The sequence below is a fragment of the Abramis brama genome (genome assembly GCF_963993115.1).
Source record: "Abramis brama genome assembly, chromosome: 2".
Taxonomy (NCBI): Eukaryota; Metazoa; Chordata; class Actinopteri; order Cypriniformes; family Leuciscidae; genus Abramis; species Abramis brama.
The window spans coordinates 45,140,995-45,162,701 of NC_139964.1; the positions used below are offsets into that span (position 1 = coordinate 45,140,995).

At 40.7% G+C, this 21,707-nt stretch overlaps 2 protein-coding genes and 1 long non-coding RNA gene across 3 annotated transcripts in view; 1 reads left to right on the forward strand and 2 right to left on the reverse strand.

Moving 5' to 3' along the window:
* The first annotated feature begins 6,944 nt into the window (after positions 1 to 6,944).
* Positions 6,945 to 11,599, forward strand: LOC311068284. Its single transcript, XR_014603361.1, has 3 exons — positions 6,945 to 8,009; positions 8,102 to 8,306; positions 10,782 to 11,599. It is a non-coding gene; the product is annotated as an uncharacterized lncRNA (long non-coding RNA).
* Positions 11,600 to 12,782: 1,183 nt separating this feature from the next.
* On the reverse strand, positions 12,783 to 17,300 carry cryaa (crystallin, alpha A; the record flags this gene model as incomplete). The annotated part of the gene is made up of 3 exons (XM_084095514.1): positions 12,783 to 13,064; positions 16,296 to 16,418; positions 17,109 to 17,300. The coding sequence occupies 3 exons, from the start codon at positions 17,298 to 17,300 to the stop codon at positions 12,858 to 12,860; spliced, it is 522 nt and encodes a 173-aa protein (XP_083951640.1). The 3' UTR covers positions 12,783 to 12,857.
* A 20-nt stretch (positions 17,301 to 17,320) lies between these two features.
* cbsa (cystathionine beta-synthase a) overlaps positions 17,321 to 21,707 on the reverse strand; it is a gene marked incomplete at its 3' end in the record, with an annotated part of 30,066 nt that continues 25,679 nt past the window's right edge. Inside the window, exons 16-17 of the mRNA XM_084095508.1 lie at positions 17,630 to 17,703; positions 17,321 to 17,527 (exon numbers count right to left, since the gene is read on the reverse strand). Coding sequence (XP_083951634.1) covers positions 17,321 to 17,527; positions 17,630 to 17,703 — 281 coding nt within the window. The remainder of the gene's footprint in view (positions 17,528 to 17,629; positions 17,704 to 21,707) is intronic.

Sequence of the window (21,707 nt, forward strand, 5' to 3'; positions counted from 1 at the left end):
GACGTGAAAACCAGGAATAAACATTGTGCAATGAATGAACGAACTATCCAGTGTCCATAGATCAGCAACATTCACCATGGCTTTACTGTAGTAACACTAACTGCAACCATGGAAAGTTTGGCATTTTCCACTAAGGCCCAGTATGCATCCACCTCCCTGCAACACTGACTTTCCTCAGCTGTAAACATTGCCTCGCATTTCCCACACAAGCACCTATGGAACAAAAAAATGTATCAGGAATAAATATCTCTCTGTCTCTCCATGAGAAACTGCTAAGTTATATCACGTAACGTTAGTCTGGGCGGATATTAATGAGCATGACAAACGCCTGATCAAAGCTTAGTTTCTGTTATTGTAAGTTCCAATATGTTCTGTCTAACATTAATCCTGGCCTGTCCCTGCTCTCTTGGCAGCCTAGCAGGCTCATAATTGTATGGCTGTGGTCCGTAAACAATTTCCTCAGCGTCCGAAATGTCATTGCAATCCATATTTCCCTGTTGTTTGAATCGACCGCTCTCCCTCGTGCTACGTCACGACTCTCGCCCGTCACGCCCATTTTCAGATGCGGAAGTAAAATTTTCTCACAAAAACGACTCCAGAAGCCACTGTAGCATATTTATAATTTTTTTTTAAAGAAAATCTAGTTCCTACATTATTTTTCTATACATTGACTTGTTGGGTCTTCTAACCTGCAAGTTGCTCTTTAAGGGCGTAGAGACGTATTGTGGACAGAGCTCTAGCCTCAGCAATGGTGTTTAGGACTCTCTCCGGGAGGTCCCTGGATACCCGTTGAGGGGCCATACATGAAGGGCCCACAAGTCGGGACAGGGGTGCCAGATTGTCCTGTTCGCCTGCGTGAGGAGGTCTTTCCTCAGCGGAATAGGCCAGGGAGCTGTCTGTAGCAGCTGCATCAACTCGGGGAACCATGTCTGGGTCCGCCAGAGAGGGGCTATTAGGAGGACTGCACACTTGTTCTCCCTGATCCGTTCGATGACCTGAGGGAGCATCGAGACCGGAGGGAATGCGTAAAGAGGGTGGCTGGGCCATTCATGGGCCAGCGCGTCCCTACTCTTTGAAAAGAATATTGGGCAGTGAAAGTTGTCTTCTGAAGCGAAGAGGTCGACCTCTACCCTCCCAAAGACACTCCAGATCAAAAGAACCGTTTGAGGGTGGAGAGACCATTTCTCGGGGGGAACGTTGTCTCGAGATAGCATATCTGCACCCTGGTTCAGTATGCCCGGTACATGCGCCGCTCTGAGCGAGCGCAGTTTGGCATGAGCCCATAAGAGGAGCTGTTTGGTCATGGAGTACAAGTTGTATGACCCGAGACCACCCTGGCGATTTATATATGACACCAGTGCCATGTTGTCCGTCTGGACCAAGATATGGTGTCCTGCCAGGTGTGGGAGGAAGATTTTTAGGGCTAGAAAGACCGCTCTCATTTCGAGGCAGTTGATATGTAGGTGCTTCTCCGAGCTCGACCAGAGGCCGGAGACAGGCCTGCCCTCGTACAGAGCCCCCCAACCTAAGTTGGAGGCGTCTGTTGAAATCACCTTCCTCCTTGAAACCAGACCCATGCTTACACCTGACTGGTACCAGCTGGTGTCTGTTCAAGGGGCCAGGGCTTTGATACAGCCGTGGTTTACCCTGATACGTAAGAGGCCGAGCCGCCATGCATGAGCCGGTACTCGGGGTTTCAGCCAGCACTGAAGGGGGTGCATACGCAGTAGGCCTAGCTGGAGTACTGACGAGTCAAAGGCCATAAGGCCCAGTGCCCTTTCAAACATTCTGAGGGGCGTGAGGGAGCCCGCTTTGAACTAAGCAGCTAGCTGTTGAATATAGAGAGCACGGTCTGGCGTTAGCCAAGCTCTCATCTGAACAAAGTCGATAACTGTTCCCAGGTACGTTATAAGCTGGCTGGGGGACAGTACACTCTTGGATAAGTTTATCCTGAGCCCAAGGCGTTTTAGATGGCCGAGGAGACAGGTTTTGTGAGTCTGAGACTCTGACTGGGCCAGAACGAGCCAGTCGTCGAGATAGTTCAGAATGCGCCTTCCCCGCTGTCTCAGGGGAGAGAGAGCCGCATCCATGCGTTTCGTAAAAGTATGGGGTGCCAATGACAGTCCGAATGGCAGGACTGTGTATTGATAGGCCTGCCCCTCGAAGGCAAATCCCAAAAATGGCCTGTGATGGGGGGCTATTTGGATGTGAAAGTAAGCATCTTTCAGATCCACAGAGAAAAACCAATCCCTCAGACGAATTTAAGCAAGGATTTGTTTGGTCGTTAGTATCCTGAACGGCCGTTCCATGAGGGCCTTGTTCAGGTGTCTGAGATCTAAAATAGGTCTGAGGCCGCTGTCCTTTTTCAGAACGAGGAAGTAATGGCTGTAAATACCCGACTCGCTCAGATAGCCCCTCGATAGCGCTAGTAAATTTGACACTTCGGTGCGGAGGACGTGAGACACGTTGCTCCTTACCTATGTTTCGACCACAGCCTGGAAACGCGGAGGTCTGCGAGCGAACTGGAGTGAGTAACCTCGTTTTATTGTGCTCAATACCCATTTTGACATGTCGGGGCTGACCATACTCTGCCCAATGGCCTAGGCGGTTGTCTTGGTGGTGCGTAGTGCCAGGTCGGTGGCGATGCGCAGATCCTTGAAGTTCTCGTTTTCCGGTGCAGACTCAAAGGAACAGAGGAGTTTAGCCTGGAAAACTTGGAGAACTGCCATAGTGTGCTGGGCTGATGCAGCTTGACCGGCGAGAGCTGAAGTTGTCCTGCACGGCTTAGAAAATGTGTCGCCTTAGACCTCCATCCAACGGTGGTGGGAGGGCAAAGATGCGCAGCCACCGCTTCCTCTAGGGGGGGCTGTTTCTCATACCCCTTTTCCTCCGCGCCGTCAAGTGTTGAGAGCGTTGCCGAGGTTGAAGTATGCAGGCAGGCCGAGTAGGGCACGCGCCACGACTTTGTGAGCTCCACGTGGACCTCAGGAAAGGAACCATTCCCGGCAGGAACCATTCATCGAGGCGGCTCTTAGCTGGCTCTTCTGGCGTAGACCAGTCGAGATCCAGCTCTTCGACAGCCCAGGTGAGGACGCGGAGAAGCTCGGCGTCGACACACGCCCTGACGCTGCCTTTGTCTAACTGAGACGGGGTACTCATTGTACCCAAGAAAGGCGGTGGGTTACGACCAATCTTGGACCTACGTGTCCTTAACCCTCTGGGGACCAAGCTGTTTTTGGGGTCCTTGAGATGTTCTGACATGCCTTGACATTTGTGCTTTTTTCAGTTATTTATAAACATGTTAATGGCAAAGGTGTAAATTCACTCTATATAGCACAAACAGGGCTACCATAATATGCGAGCAACGTGTATGTAGATGTTTGTATTTTTAAGAGAATAATGTTTATGCGTGGTTATTGGAAAAAATTAAAATGAAAGTTGCTGAATTAAGACCACAAAACACATATTAAATATGTGTCCACAAGACTTTTGACTAATGGATGTTGTCCCTTTGAGTTCTAGCTTCAAAATGATGTAAAAATAGTCTTGCTTTATCGTTCACAAAAAAAAATACATTGATTTAAATGGTGTAAAACAGGTTTTGCTTGGAAAGCCAATATGCGAGGGGGAGGAGTAGTTTACACCTTAGATTATGAATGTCCCACCCACTCTGCATAATGAGCCATTCACTCAGGTGTGAAACTGACTGAGCCACAATGCAAGGACAAAAGATGTATTTAGAAGAAGACTTATATTGACCATTTAAGATTTCGCTTACAGCTCTCTTGTAAATATGTTTTGCTATTTTATTAAAAATGTTACAATTACAACAATAATTACATTGAACAATATTTCAAGTGTACTCTTTCTTTGTAAAAAAAAAAAAAAAAGATTATAGGCCTACATTTTATCATATGTATTCATATAGTAATATAGCCAACATTGGAACATCTAACATCTTAGTCTATGAATTTATTTTTGACAAAAATAGTATTTTTTTGCAGTTTAATACGTTGCTTATACAAATACATTTTATTTCAACATATTCCAGTCGATTTTTACTCATCTCAGTAGGCTATAGCAAAGCAGTTTATTCTTTCACACACAGACGCACGATTCATATTTAGGCTAAACAGTCTTTACAAATATGTCCCCTTCATTCATCTCACAGAAAGGCGAGTCATATTATAGAAATGCGATTCATCTTTTTGCGGTTTACATAGGCCTACACTAACGTTATTCCATAACGTTATTCCACACGTGAGAAAAGAAAACAGCCTACCTCACTCCTCAGCGGAATCTGCTCCTCATTTCAGGAGATATTGCTCCTCATCAGCACTGTTCTGAGGAATCTTTTCTCCATAAGGTAGGCTATAATGTCTCACTCGCGAGGAGTCGCGACGCGCTTTGTTTACAGCTGATGTGGGCGTTTCACAGCTCTGAAATAGTTCTCAGAATTTGCGTTTGAATAGCACGCGCTCTCCGGGGAGTGGTCACATTACTGTGAATTAGCTCCTAATGAGCTCGACAGGAGTCGCTCTCTTTTTATACAGATTACAGAAGCTGAGAATATTTGTTTTTTATATAAATGACTTCATTTAAAAGATGCGATCTCAAGCTTTATGCCCGTGGGTCTGTTTGCCTGTTTGACTGAATTTTCGCGGAGTTATAGATCATTTTCGAACGCGTTTCAAATGGGAGTTTACTGACAGAGAGAAGGCAGAAATCGCATCATGTTAATTTTTCTTTATTTGTCAAAAAGCAAAACACTTTATTTTTATTGTGAGTATACAGAAAAAAAATAGAAACTGAACAGGATCGATTGATGTATTACACGAAAATGAAAGATCAAAATTAACAGAGCATTTAGTGTTTATTTTCATTGCTAAAAAAAAAAAACGAGCAAAACGCGCGGGCGCGTTTGTGGTCCCCAGAGGGTTAACCAGTCCCTTCACAGGCTGCCGTTCAAGATGCTTATGCAGAAACGCATTTTCAAATGCATCCGTCCCCAAAATTGGTTTGCAGCGATCGACCTGAAGGACGCGTACTTTCATGTCTCGATTCTCCCTCGACACAGACTGTTTCTTCGCTTTGCGTTCGAGGAACGGGCATATCAGTACAAAGTTTTAACCTTCGGGCTGGCCCTGTCACCCCGTGTCTTCACGAAAGTCGCACTTAGCTAGGCCATTGCTCCCATGGAGGGACAGAAGGGAAAGGCTGTCTCCAAGCAGAGGATGGCCCACTGGATAGTTGATGCCATCGCCTTGGCTTACGAAGCCCAAGGCATGCCCTGCCCGCCCGGGTTGAAAGCCCACTCCACTCGGGGTGTCGCTTCTTCTTGGGCACTGGCACACGGCGCCTCGCTGACAGACATCTGTAGAGCTGCGGGCTGGGCGACACCTAACACGTTCGCTAGATTTTATAGCCTACGTGTTGAGCCGGTTTCTTCCTGTGTGCTCGCTTCAACCAGCTGGTAACACCGAAGTTCCCGCTCTAGTGTCGGCTTGCTACGCCACTCCCTTCCACTGGAACGGATACGTGCGCTTTGTTGCTCCATTCGAGTTCCCCACCCAGGCGAACCCTGTAGAGTTCCTCCGCACCCCTTCGGCAGTCGGACGCTGCGGAGCGTCCGACGCCAGGCCTAGTGCTCATATGCTTGTGTTACTTGTGCTAGGCTGGGTTCCATATGTGGTGATCCCTGCGGCGATCCTGTATGCGTATTCTTCCACGATCAGCTCCCTGCGGTGAGCCCGTTTCTTTCCCTTGGCAGAGTCCGCTCTGCCGTCACTGTCTGGTGTAGCCTCCCCCTTCTCAGGCTGGAGCCACCCCAGTGACATTCCATATGTTGCACTGCCCCTAACCGGCCAGTCCATATGTGTATTCTCCACATGGTACCTCCCTTCGGGCAGGATGTGGCTTCCGCAGCGTCCCTCTCCCCTGGATAGGCACGCTTTCCCAGTGTTATCCAAAAAGTTCCACTGTGTGGGGTATAATGAAACAGCAGTTGAACTCCCTCTACACTGGCCTTCCGCACCCAGCCATTTGGGGGTCTGAGAGTCTTGCGTAGGGTGCTGGATGTGGCAGCAACCGTGGCGTTTTCTATGGGATCCCAATTACGTCGTCACGTCGACGTTACGTCGAACGTGAGTGACTGAAAGGGAACGTCTCAGTTACTAATGTAACCCTCGTTCCCTGAAGGAGGGAACAGGAGACATAAAGTCCCGTCACCATGGTTGCTGACCATCACTGTACGGCCGTTCTCATGATCTCGGCTCCTCAGCGAAAAACAGTGTGTGCGTGCGCCCGCCTCCTTTTTATACCCGCACTACGGGGCGGGGCGCATGACGCAATTCACGCATGCCAACGTACATTGGCTCGTTCTGTAGACACTCGAAGATGATAGGGCTCCCTGAAGTGATCCCAATTACGTTGTCACATCGACGTTACATCTCCCGTTCCCTCCTTCAGGGAACGAGGGGTACATTTGTAACCGAGATGTACATGAGTCCGTACAGAATACAGCTATTTATTTACTATTTATTGACTTTATTGCTAAAATATCGACCTCAGCTTGGAAAAAACTGACCTAAGCGCTGTGAAGTAACGCTTTAAAAAAAAAAAACTTTGTATACAATATACAAAAAGAACATTAACTTGTACTCAAGAGAGAGTCATTCTCCACGATGATTGGCCGAGAAGATATAATGTGAGATGAGATGGAAGACGTGTAATGTTCACGTTCTTCTCACAGTAGACATTGAATCCACAGCTAGATCAATGAGTATAGAAGCCCTATGATTACAACAACCATCATTTGTAGTGTCACGCAATTCTGAAATTATCGTACATTATGGGATTTTTTTTTCATTATTGATCGTACAGAGGTCAAAATTATCGTACAAATACGATAATTATCGAACGTCTGGCAATACTGGTGTGGCGCTACCAGCTTGATTTCGGTGACCTACTTAGTTTATTGGTATACATTTCACCAGGCATTTTTATTAACGATAGGTAATACTTATCTAAACTGTTTAGTCTTTCAGCTAATGTTTTATATACTTTATTAATGCTTGGTATTTCCATGGTATTTACTATCTGTTTGTTCTTTATTGTCTTTATTGAAACCATACAACTCTATGTCTGATTCCCATGGAACTATGGCCTGATTCCCATGCTGCTATTTACAAATTAAAGGCACACTATGCAAGATTTATACCTTAATATAACAGCTTTGAAATCATTTCGATGGTAAACAAACTCGTAGTAGGGTGAATCATCCCGATAGCAAAGCAGTCGGGGGACACCGCTGGCAAAACTAGCAATGCAAGTTTGAGAGGTGGCGTCCCGATAAATCTCGCGAGAATCACAATTTGCTTTACGGCACAACGTCACATACATCAACAACATGTGAAGCAGCCTCTATGGAAGACACTAGCACGCATTTCAGACGTGAATCATGGCCTGGGGATCTAAAAAAGAGGGAGGAGGACGATCAGTCCATGATCAATCCTTCTTTGGGGTTCAGAAAATCACAGAGACACACGCCCTCAAATGCCTGTGCCTCCCAGAACTTTTCCTGCTTACCAAGTAAGTTTGAAGGAATCTCTATAGATATTTCATTCATTATGATTAGTCAATTTATACTGGCTACAAGTACTGTGACACATTGATATTAAAGTGTTGCAGAGTGTGTCTGACTCTGTTTTATTAGTATTCCCTGTCCCTTGCTTTAGGTATAGTCATAGATCGTGTAGATGGTGCCACCTCAAACTGCTGCCTCAGGTCCATTCCCTCTGCTTCTACTAGTTCTTCTTTCACCACCCTCTGCACCCCATTAGAGATGGGCACTGACACCAATGGCCGCATGACTCAGGGATTACGTCCGTGTTCACAGATATTACTAGGGAATTCCAGCACTCACTCATCCACCCTTGGGCACCAGAGTTGTCTGCCCTTACCCAGCTTTCCGGAGGGAAGGAGATCCTCAGATACCTCTCTTATACAAGGTCAGGGAAACAGTACACTGTGCACAGAGCAAATTATATCCTTGTTAAAGTAAACAATATGAATTAAACAATATTTCCTCTTTTTTTGTTAGGTGTGAAGGCTTTCCCAACTTATTTGAGAAAGAATGCCTGTATTAAGGGCCAGCTGAGTTGGAGTAAACCTAAACCTATGCGACACGCGTGGATCCTAGACGACAGTCCTCAAAGTGGTAGTACATCTGCAGCTTTAACAAGCCCCCCATGCTCTCCAGTGGTGCTCCACAGTGGTGTCCAGGAGAATGTTTTAAAAAATAAAAGGTGAAAATAATTCAGTGATTAATGACTTATGTATTAAAATATACTTTTTAATACATAAGTGCACATCCAATACAATTAAGCCCTTTGGTCTTCTTATTTTTTTAACAAGGGTAAACCCTTGTTAAAAAAATAAGAAGACCAAAGGGCTTAATTGTATTGGATGTGCACTTATGTATTAAAAAGTATATTTTTAAAAACCTGTACTTGCAGATAATATAATATTAATGAAATAAAAGGCCCCTTTTATGACTATGGTTCTTAACACACTTAAGTACACTTTTAAAAAGACTTTGTACTAATGCCAAATTAAAAGTTTTACTTTAAAGTACATTTCAAATCATTGTTTTAACAATTTTTTTGTCATGCTTTAAAGAATTACACTTATGATGTGTTGACTAACATATTAAAGCACCTGTAAAATAATTGATTCTAATTTTAACTGTAGTTATTCAATATTACATTTGAAGTTAATATATTTGAATTGTACTAAATTGCAACTGTATCATTAGCAATGTGTAATTACAAACATTTTCAAATGCATGACATAGCCTACAAGTTTCAGTAGAAATTTTAATTATATTTTAGTTTACCATAAAAACTTGTCAGTACTTTCAGCAGTACACTTATATTTCAAAGACGATAGAAGTAATTATGAAAAGATTGTAAGCCCGTCTATTGGTCCAATGGAGGTTTTCCAATAACACGGGGAAGGTTTCTCTGCGCGTAACTGTCTTTCCTTTTACGCAACACAACAAGATTAAATGGAACACAATTCTCATATGTATTTTCTCGTTATTTCATCTGACTCCATAAATGAAAAGGGTTTTAATGATATCTGTGCATCTTTAAACGTGAACGAATATTTGATTATTCTTTTAACTCTGATTATAGTTTACCCGTTTAGATTAGGGAACTATATCGCTTTGCAGTCCTTCTCCTAAGGATGCACGACACAATCTCGCCAGTCTGATTTCTCAAAACAGAGGTAATTGGCTAAATATCTGATATTTGCCATATTCACATGTACAAAATAACAAGACACTTACATAGCCCCCTTGAATGCCACCTCAGGAACTTAATTAAATCGTTTTTCTTTTGTAGAGGTCATGACCACCATAAAAAGACGTTAGTCGATCAACTTACTTTTCTTAAAATGGCTTTAGTTTAGTCAAGCCTGTGGTATATCCACGTACACGTATCTAAAAGGAACATTAAATTAGAACAGAGGTTATGGACGCACCCGAATCCAGGTTGATCAAACAGCATTTGCTGATTCTGGATGGAAATAACTCGCCCCCCTCATTCAAGTACACTTGAATCTGATAATCAAGTATTAGTCGTCATTTATGTCTAGCGCAGGCTTGTGGAAATATACGGATCCTATAATCTATAAGAGTAAAAACAATCTCAGAGTCAGTCAGAATAAAATCAAACGTTTACAATTTATTGACCAGGTAATGAAGCAATAATTCAAAATCCAATTCGCAAGAATAAAATCATCAGTTAATCATAACATAACTTGTTATGTAACTTGAATTTGTAAAGATTATTACCTGGCAACGAAAATTACACACAGCGGTTGTGTGGGCAGTCAACCTACAGACTCCTCAAACTTTTCTACACCTTTTCCTTATATACCCAGATAATTCAATATTCTCAACAAATGTCTGTCATTATAATTAGATTTTGGTTCCCTATTCAGGGATTCACACTGGGAGATCAGAATTTGTACTTGAATAGGTTCTTGTTTTGCATACAGGAGGTAAAGTCTAAATGAAGGATCTGGGGGAGGGAAAACACCTTTAAGGGACACATCACTTTCTCATATTTTATAACTTCTTTTAGCTTTTCATTATGGTTGGGAGAATGAGACCATTTTTACCAGGCGCACTGAGACACTTTAAATGATATCAAACATGCATAGATACTTCTTGTTCATACTTTACATTGCATAGGTTTTCAGTGTATTTCAGGTGAGGAGGAGGGGGGGATGAAGGGGAGATAGTGTGTGTGGAGTGTGAACTGCACTGTGTGCGGCGCCTCGAAATCCCTGTTACATATGCAGGAGATAGTGTTAAGTGTTAATGTCCAGGGGGGCCTTTTGTTCCATCGAGGGGTCGACCAGACATACTGGCAGCAGCCTTACAAGATAAACTGTAAAGATGTACTTAAGTCTTTCTTTAGTGAGTCAAAAAAGCACCCTTAAGTACATTTAATATAAATGTAAAATATTATATATTTTAATTTAATTGGGAATAAGAAATGAAGTGTCCAAAAACATTACATTCAGTTTGCACTTAAGTTTTCTTTTAAAGTACATTACTTCTCTAATAAGTAACTTCTCTTTCAGTAGGTGTATTTGTTTTTCACAAGGGTACTTTCAGCCATTACCTCATAGAAGGCATTACAAATTTATTTGTAAATTTCAAACAGCTGAAATCAAATACCTATAGCCTCTTTATTTTTGTATTTTAGGATGGTTCCCTTTCAATGCCATCAGAGCCAGCAGCAGCTTCTCCCAGTGGCCTCTACTTCTTATGTTCCATTGAAAAAAACCACAGGCCTAGATTCACAGAGCTTTTTCACGCCACCTCTTCCCCCACAGTATCAGAGGAAACCCATCAGTCTCTCCGCCTGCTTGCTCCCACCGCAGTCAGCTCCTCGCCACTCTCAATTTTCTCTCTCCTTTTCTTCCTCCATTGTGGAACCAGCCGCAAAGCTTCTTGAGACTCGACTGCAGATTACTCCACAATCTCAGTCTCTGCCTCAGGCTGGGATTTACATTGGCATTGTATTACCCTCAGTTAAATTACCCTGATTTTAGCCAGGACCTTTATAAATAAAATATAGTTTAGTTTTTGTCACAATTGAGAGTTTAAGAGTGAGTGAATTGACCTGACTAATAAATAAATTACTAACTAATAATAAATAATTGCTGTGTTTGTAAAGAGGCGAATAGTTTTATTGAGACATCATATTGCATTGTTGTCATGATTGTAGTTGCTTAGTTAATGTCCAGAAAGTGGTGTGAATATTAGTATTATAAACAGTTTTCTTGTTGTTGTTTTTGTATTATAATTTATTTGGTACCAAAAATTATTAATAATTGATGACTACTTTAGTTGTGGTTCATACTGTGATTGGTTTAGTTAGAGCTTGACTGTTGTTATACAGTAATTTAGGGGGCATTGCTGTTTTTAATAGTGGAATACTATGCATGGCGTTATTAGTTTATTAAAACAGATCTGTAATATCTTATTTTTTTTTTAAAAAACAAATAAATTTCAGATGTTTTTATCACTTGCTTCTTTTAAAAAGTAATTTTAAAAATCACACACTTGCATTATTGGCTTGCATATTACCAGTCCATTGAAAAGTGGTAACCTGCGTTGGTATCTAAATTAAATTCCAGTTCATTTAGATGTCATTAGTTAACATTTATACTGTAGGTTACCATACATGTTCCATATTTAAAGATTTAATCTACTGGCAACACAGTTTTACACTAAAAACATACTTAACGTATAGCCCCCATTGAAGGGAAATGCCAATAGTCAATAGAAAATCAATCAGTAGCTCTTATGACAAAGTGCAGATGGCAACGGGTTTAAGAAAGCTTTAGAAAACATTTTGGATTGTTTTCATATACCAGTTCACCAGTTCAATAAGAATCTGGATATGTCTTATTTGTAGTTATATTCATCTATGCATCATTCAACTTGTCCACAATAATATAATTTAATTATGATGTATGGTGTGACTTGTATTGTATTACATAGCATTAAAAAAAGACAAACGTGGTGTGTCTAATGGTTAATGGTACAACTTTATTTTTTAATCATTAATCATTAGTAGACCCCTGAGGAGTCTGTAATCAGTAGAACAAGGCTAAAACCTACAAGACAGGAAAGAGTCAATGACAAGAGAGGTCTAGAAAAGAGGTCTTGACACAGGTAAGAGAGGAAGCAGAGGTCTGACTGGTGCCAGTGATGGAATCTCTCTCAGATCAGAAATCTTCAAACAGAGCAATTTTAAACCAAGCTCTCCACCTTCCCTTGACAACCTTTCATTTAGTTCTCCAATTGATCCTATACAGTAAAGGATTATGCTTTTAAATCATAATTACCCTCATAATGTATCGCCAAGGATGACAATGACTGTTTGCCACTTAACATCTGACTAGAGAGAAGGGTAGAGGGTTGAGTAAAGAAACCTTACAATCTTTCACTTCAATCTTTAAGACCCCCAGCCAATCATCCTGATCCATTACCTGTGTGAATAGCATGTAATGAAAAAATGAAAACAATCATAGTGGATTATGGAGATTTTTAGGTAGTATAGTCTAATGAAAGAAGGTATTAGGCCAGATATACACTGACACCCTTTGAGGTGGAAGTGGAAGGAAGGGCTTATTTAATGATAGACAAATAAAGGATTTGCTTAAATCCACTTTAGATGCCCTCTGCAATTAAAGATGCCCCCCCCCCCCCCAACCCCTGGGAGCCCCACTCACACCTCCAAACCACCACCTGGCTGTGGGGTGCTGCCCGTCTAGGAGGAGGAGCCTGAGTTGGTCTTGTCCTCGCGGGTAACAGGGATGATGCGGTCTCCGCGGCCAGCATCTATGCCACCAGTCTTGGGTCCACAAAGAGTGAGCAGGCCATCAGCAGACAGTGAGCAGTTGATGGCAGACTGGTCCACGTTGGAAGGCAGACGGTAGCGACGGCGGAACTCACGAGAGATGTAGCCATGATCATCCTGAAAGCCAACCATGCAATAGAAACAGAGAAAAATGTAGGAAAAGGCCACATATTCATAAACCCATCATACACAGACATTATTTTTTATTATATTACAGATTGTATTAACACGTATTACAATAACACTGTAACACTATAACACTGTGTTATACGTAACACTATAACACTGAAGAGGAGCCTGTTCTATTGAAGTAAAGCTTTATATATATATTAGCTTATAATAGAATTATAGATTATAATTGAATGAATCAAGGGCGTAGGTTTGATTTTGAAATTGGTGGGGACGGGGACATCCCCTGAAGCTGAGCTGCATCTGTCATTAAAGGGATAGTTCACCCAAAAATGAAAATTATGTCATCATTTACTCTCCCTCAAGTTGTTTTAAACCTGTATGAATTTCTTTCTTCTTCTGAACACAAAAGAAGATATTTTGAAGAATGTTACCGACATTCTTCAAAATATCTTCTTTCGTGTTCAGCAGAAGAAAGAAATGCATACAGGTTTGAAACAACTTGAGGGAGAGTGAATGATGACATAATTTTCATTTAAAAAGTGAACTTACAGAAATTAACTGTTGGCATATTTGTTTCATATCAATAATGTCCAGTTTGTCCTGTTGGACATGACACACAGCAATACTATTAAGTGTCACTTGTGCCATTGTTCTGAGCCGTGTTTTCAGTCGAGCACTGACACTTCTTTCAGCCTCAGTTGATGAGACTGGGATGACAAGGGTTTCAACTTCATCAAACATTCCTCTCATTTCAACAAGATCAAGCAATGTTGTGTTTTATGTTTTATGGGGACTTTTTACATACATAATGATTTTATACTGTACGTGAATTGCGCATTTTTCTCAGAACGCTCTTGTAAGAGATTTTAATCTAAATAATATGTTTCCTGATTAAATAAAATAAGCCTAATACATTAAAACCACAAGACACAACCGGACAACAGTGGTTAGGCTATATATAAATATATTTTAGGTTTTGATCGAAATTATTGCTAGGGACATATCAGTGTCACTGGATATTGGTAGGGACACGCATAGATATCATATATAAACGCTAGATGTCTTATGGCGCAGTCACTTCCGGCATCACCGTTCGGCCATCTTGTCACAGTGAAGCTGTGCATTAAGGTGAATGATCAGCATGCACACAAATCCTCTTATCTCGCTGAAATCTTGACGGATTTACAAACGGTTTGGTTTCTTACAAACGTTATTAACGTGGCTATAATTCCGAATGCTTGAACATGTATGTTATAATTATTCATATGTATGCACTGTATGTATGCAGTGTCATAACTACATCTCTGACGTTTATAACAAACCAAACCGTTTGAAAATCGGTAGCAAATTGAGCAAGTTATGGTTATTTAAAAGTACATGCACCATTAAACGAGTGAGCGAGCACTCTGTGGCAAGATGGCCGCCACCGGAAGCCAGTTATTTTCGTTTATAAAGTTTTAAATATGTATATTTTTACGACAAAACTGCACGGATTACCCTCAGAAGGCCTTCGTTTATCCCCCTGGAGCCGGATGGATTATTTTTGTGAAGGATGCATGCACATTTTGCGACTTGAAGCAGCTGGACCCCATTTCTTCACATTATAACCACTGAAAGATCTAAGACATTTTCTAAAATAACTGAAAATGTGTTCGTCTGAAAAAAGATTGACATATGCATCTCGAACGGCTTGAGGGTGAGTAAATCATGGCTTAAATATCATTTTTGGGTGAACTATCCCTTTAAGGCTACTGAAACATGAATAAACCCACCATGCTGAAAAAGTGGCTATGGGGGGAGGATGGAGATAAAAATAGAAAAGGAACTGAAAAGAAAAAGTCAACTGGGAAAAAAATGGGAGGAGATGTGCAGTGCTGGGTAGCAACTGTTTACATGTTATCTGGATTACGTACTCAGTTTAAAAAATACTACTACTTGTAATTAGATTATATTACATTTTAAAATGCTTGTAATCAGACTATGGTTACTTTTTTGTTGTTGATTACATGAATACATGTTATTCTCACAAATGATTCATAATTCATTGATTCTCCCTACCACTTCGTTTTACTGAAATTAATTGAATTGCACACAGACAAACCACTATTCATGAGCCTATCACTGAAAACTGAGACCCACACAGCATTTGACCACTGGATTTACAGAAATCATTTCACTTTTAAGAAGTGTTTTCTTAACATTGCAACACTGCATCTAATCAGCTCCTTATAACACACTGAGTCATTTAAACATGTGTTACTGTCTTTGGAAAGCTTTTGTCTTTCAAACAAGGCTGTCAATAAAATAAAAAAAAATAAGTCAATAATAATAATAGCCTAATAATAATAATAATCAAATTAAGTTCAACAAAATTTTCTTTAAAAATCTTTTTTATTAAGTGATTTATTTTGATTGTTTTTATTTTAAAAGTATTTTTTTTACATTTAAATTGTTATGATTTAATTACTTAGCTTAGCTAAATTTCAAATAATTTATTTTGCTTCTATAAAAAATATTTCACTAGAACAACTGATACTGCATTGAAATATAAGCAGTCTACTTCTGTATGACTTCCAAAGAGTTTGCTAAATGCCTGTCTGTGAAAATTCAGGGTCTTATTTATTTAGGATGATGTGATTTCATGAAATCATGAATTATATTTGCCCATGCACTAAAGTTATAGAATAATTCATTAGTCATGTTTAATTACACTCACTCCTATAGTTGTTCCAGATGTCAAAGATGCTCATTTCTGACTTTGTTGTTGCGAACTATGAAACTATGAAAGTTGCGATTTTTAATTTTTAGAGAGAAGAATTCAGACTGATCCACTGACAAGAATTTATCATAGGCTACTGCATTTGTTACACTATTTAATTCTTCCAGACTGTTGAATACACACATACAAGCACTTATACTATTATACTGTTGTACTGTTCACTGTTCATAGTTCACTGCACACTGAACAATTTGATGGAAAACAAACTAAATCACTGTAAATGTAGCATCATACACAAACTTCAGAGTCGGATTAAATAATGATTCACTACTATGTTCAACTACCAACTTTCTCCCACTATAAGAAAAAATCAGCACAGCAATTGATAAGAACATTTGGATGGTTAATTTAATTTAATTGCGAGTTTCTAATTGCTAACCTCTCTTGAGAAGATAAGAATAGATTATCTGTCCTGTCGTAATGAGCCATGACCTCACCTGTCTTTCTGCATGCTTGCCCTCGATCTCCACATAGTCATCTGTCACCTTGACATTGAGCTCATCAGGAGAGAAGTGTTTCACATCCAGGTACACTGTGAATTTGTCTCTGTCAGACCTCACCTGAAAAAGTGTCAAGCAGTGGAGTTACATCGACATGGTGTCAATTGTAGTTTCACAAGTTCACAGTCACACTTACATATAATCAGATAAGAGTAAAGAGTATGCATATTTGACGTGCTGTCCGAGAAGAGGGCTCCGAGCTCAGAATTGTGCCCGAACCCAGAGGACTCCCCCCATATCTCTGGCCGGGATAAGAACAATCGAGAGTGAGGAGTTGGGGTGGTGGAGGGATGCTGGAAAACTGTTGTCCAGCCTTCATATTTACCATGTTTGGGTTGAATGTACTTTTCTGCTAGGACATTATCAATTTTTCTACATATTTTTTTTCTTACAGCGCTGTATTCATCAGTTTTGTTGATTTCTTAAATTTAGCCTGTTTCTGTTTTGCCTTCTGTCACAGTTTGTGCATTTTTCCAAAGATTATGTTTTGATTTTGCTAATTTTTTTATTGGTCTTATTTGCGATTTAATTCCTGGAGTCTGTAAGGAAAAATTTGTTAAATGTATTTTCCAGAAATAAGTTTCACATCCACCATATACCTTACTTTGAGGTGATACTAATACTGTATATGCTGTTTGCCAAAAAATTATTAAATTGATTAAATGATAATCAAACCTGTGTTGGGCTTTAGCATCAACAATGGCATTATAAAATTTAAAATCTTCTCAATTCGCAATAAAGAATTCATACCTCAGAGATGCCTGAGTTGGAGGAGTCCAGGAAGTTGCGGAAGAGTGAATGTCGATAGTAAGGGCTGATAGTTGAGGCAGCAAAGGGGAAGAGGTCATAGTCGAACAGGCCTTCTCCAAAGAACTGATCGAAGAGACGGGTGGGATAGCCCATGTTGCGTCTGAACCAGGGGTGTTGGATGGCAATATCCATAATGTCAGGCTTGGAAACTCTCAACTTTGATTAGCTAAAGTGAACTGGCAAATCTCAGCGATTTGAGTCTGACTGTGACTATTTCCACTTGATGTTGAGGAAACTTTTGAAGGAGAAGATGTAGACTGAAGGAGAGTACGAGGAGGCTGATAGAGGCTGGTACAGTAGACAAAGATCCCCAAATGATGTGTGCCGTCCTCAGTGGAGAAAACCCCCTGGTTATATACCTGTGCTTCAGAAAGAGGGGCTTACAAGTGGATCTCTCTGGAATGGCATTATCTCATGGTGGGAACAGTGCTGTCAGCAGAATTGGTGGGGTGCACACTGACCTGAGAATGACAGTCTAGCTTTGAATGGCTCCCGGCAATACTCTGGTGGCCAGCTATCACCGGAAAATATGTGCCTGCCAAAACAAACCAGACCATACAGATTAAGTGGAGTGGCTGCAGAACTTTACTAATGGTGTGTTATGGCCACTTGGTTCACCTGATGTTTCTTAGGCCTGACTACTTTAAAAGTACAGGTCTTCAGATGCTTATTTCCTCCTCAAAATTTAAGCTTCACTAAAATGTTAATTTGTTAGTTGTCTGCAAAATTCTATTGAAACCGACGCTAAAATGTCCTCTTTTGGCACTATGTTACTACAGAATACAAATCACATAACATCCTGAATCACATGTGCACTACAGTTAGTAAAGAGAGGGATTAGTGCAGGGAATGTAGTGAATGACTGCAATTCCCATGCTCTGCAGAATCAAACTAAACAAAAAAAAATCAAACTTTTTTTTTTTTTTTTTTTAAATAAAAGTTTATTGGACCATCAGACAAAATATTTTTTTTTTAAATAACTTTTTTTAAGTATCATATTTAATACATCAGACTTTTATGGGTCATGTAGTATGATATGAGAATATGAGGCTCACACTTAAAGCGCATAAAATGTATTCAGATACCCAAACTGAGCAAAAATATTTTGTGCAATAATTTGGTGCAGTTGCTGATGTTTATAAAAGACTACTCACATAAAGTGTTTTAGTTTTGTGAACAAAGCTCTGTAGTTTTGATTGTGGAGGGGCAAATCATATATAATCAATATAATGAGATTGGATATATGAATGAGAGATACAAATAAACGTTCTTCAAAAGCCTGTGTATCATAATTGTATCACATTTTAACATGCTTTTTAAAAAATATGTATAGATAATCAAGTAAATCTGAGTTGCTTCAGTCCAGTGTTCATCTTGAAATATCATTAACAATATAAAAGGTATTCTTACTTTAACTTTATAAAAATCAGTCAAGATTTCACTGCAAAAAGACACGTGTACCACGACCTAAAGTATAGACATTTTTAGAATTATGGTAAAAGGCATCAGGCAACAGAAGTCATTTAGTAGATTGCATACAACAGGTTTTTCATCAAAGTTTTGAACATGTTGATCATTTAGATGCCTTAGAAATGTATGTATCAAATACGATACAGCAGGCTTATAGGGTTAAACATTCAGAACCATGGGCAAACAAAGATGATTATTGCACATAATGCAAAATAGATCAAAAAGTTTTAATACATTTTGAGAGCTGTATAAAACTGTTTGTATCAAGATTACTACAGTGAAGTGTCACTATATTTGATCTGGTCTCTACATACATTAGTTGATCAGTGATTTGATTTGATTTGATTTGAGAGTCAATAGACACTTAAAATTCAGATTTGTATGGATTCTGTTTTACGCTCCTTTTTGGAGCTTGAAATATTTCAACCCCTTTGACTTTCAATGTATGGACAAAAGCAGTTGAAGCATTATTCATAATATCTTATTTTGTGTTATGCAGTAAGGAAAATCATACAAGTATGGAATATTATGATTGTGAGTACATGATGACAGAATTTTCATTTTTGGGTGAGCTATTCGTTTCAGGATAATCCTGTAAAATAGAAAATAGTAATAAATATCGAAATAATGCAACCTACATGAATTATCACATGATTGTACCACGATAATTATTATCAATATGCATGTTCTCTATACTTTTTGGTAGCAGAACTGCTGTTTTTTCATGGTAATAATTTAATATTGCATATAGTAAGTGCATTGACACACATACACATGTACAGTGAAATGGCTTAGCAAAGGCTTTAGGTGTGGAATATTTAACTCATCTACTATCTGTCTGACCAATACAGCTTTGAACCCATAATTCCGATCCTAGATGTGATGACTTCCCTTCTGGTCTGTGGGGCAGCATTAGGGTAATCCCTGGGGGCTTTCACCTGGCACGCTGGTGAGGCTTAACTGTAAACCACCAGCAAGGCCCTTTTTCCATACCACAGACTCAACAGCCTTGGCAAACAGCCCCAGCCATGGGAAGGGGTGACCGGCCAATGGAGTGAGGATGGGCGACCAGGCCACCGGATGGGTGGTTTAATCTTTGGCCAGGTTTCAGCTCAGTCAGCAGCTTTAGTTTGAAGCGTTTCTCAGTGGGACTATACCATGAACGGAACTATTACAAGAACTTGGATGAAAGGATATTTTATGTCAGGCCAGGAGAGAAGATGCAAACATCTGTATCTTGCAAGTACCAGTATCTTATAGTCTAGATGCTGTTTATGGCCTCCATCCCATCCATTATTTGTTGATATATTATTAATTAGGAAATTAACAACATGTCCTGAATATAACATGTTTTTCTCTACTAGACTTATTTCAGGACAAAAATATACTGTTGTTTAATTGAAACATCTGTTATTGAAGCTTTTAAAATGGCTTTTACATTGTTCTTTAAGCTCATAGGTACTGGTCTCTCAACCGAGGTTGAGGAGACCTTTTACATTCCAGAGCTCCCTCCACGAGGAACCTGTATGCCCTGAAGTGGAGAGTGTTCACTTCTTGGTGTAGTGATTGTCAGCTGGACCTAGTTAACTGCCCAGTTGGTACAGTGCTGGAGTTCCTGCAAGAGCAGTTCACTGCAGGTCTATCCAGTCCACTTTAAAGGTATATGTGGTGGCCATAGCTGCTTACCTATGGGTGGAATGTCTTTGGGGAGAAACCCTTTGGTATCTCGTTTTCTCCGTGGTACTCTGAGGCTGAGGCCTGCAGCTCGTACCAGGGTGCCGACATGGGATTTAGCCATTGTTCTGCAAGGCCTGTCCCTGGCATCCCTTCGAGCCTATTGAAGAGGTTCCGGCCAAGATTCTGACCTTAAAAGCTTTGTTCCTCCTCGCTATCACTTCTTTCTGCATGCTGCACCAAATAATAGGAGATCTGCAAGCCTTGTCGGTTTTACCTTCATGCTTGGAATTTGTGCCTGGTATGGTCAAAACGTTTCTTTTCCTAGACCAGGCTATGTTCCTAAGGTCCCCACAAACGTGGCTAGATATATTATGCTGCAGGCCTTCTGTCCCTCCCCCTTCCATGATCCAGACCCGGAAAAGAATAATCTGCTGTGTCCAGTTAGGCCACTAAATGCTTAAGTCCACAGAGCTGCCCTGTGGCGTAAAACTGAACAGCTGTTCGTATGTTTCAGGCCCACCAACAAGGTGTCCCCAGCATCAAAGCAGAGAATGAGCAAGTGGGTGGTCGAGGCTATCTCTCTTGCTAATGAGTCGGTCGGACAGCCTTCACCTATGGCTGTCCGTTCCCACTCTACTAGGAGTATGGCGGCCTTTAAGGCCCTTATGTCAGGAGTTGCTTTCCAAGATGTTTGTGATGCAGCAGGGTGGTCCTCACCGCACACATTTGTAAGGTTCTATGCTTTGGACCTGGACTCTACACCAGGGTCCCAGGTGCTCACACAGGACAGTCACTTCTCGCTATGGTGGCGTTGGTATAGACGTTCCCACAGTGTCAATCAACGCAGCGCGAGTTCCCTTAAAAGAGAACGCCTCGGTTACGTTTGTAACCTCGGTTCCTGAGGAGGGAATGAGATGCTGCGTCACCTTGCCATACCTCCTACGTGCCTGTCAGTGTCTTACTTCAGACTATTAAGAAGCTAGTGCTGCTTGGTTTGGGCAGGCTTTATAGTTTCCTGGTTCATGATGTCACACGCTTCTGACATTCCGCTACACCATTGGACTGATTTCACGTGCTTCAAGACGTATCACGCAGAGCGTTCCCACAGCGTCAATCGACACAGCGTCTCGTTCCCTCTTCAGGGAACCAAGGTTACAGTTGTAACCGAGTCATTATCCAGTAGCTATCACTCTCTTAAACTGTTTATCTGCCATTTACTCACCAGCATTTTCCCATTATTTCATCTGTGCAATATACTACTGGTTGGGTTCGCTAATCTGTCTGTGAGTCTGGTTTATATTGACAATACCAGGATACAAACTTTTTATAACAAACAAAAGATTTGGTGGACAAAAATAATTCTCACTGTTGGCCATATTTATCTTGTCACTG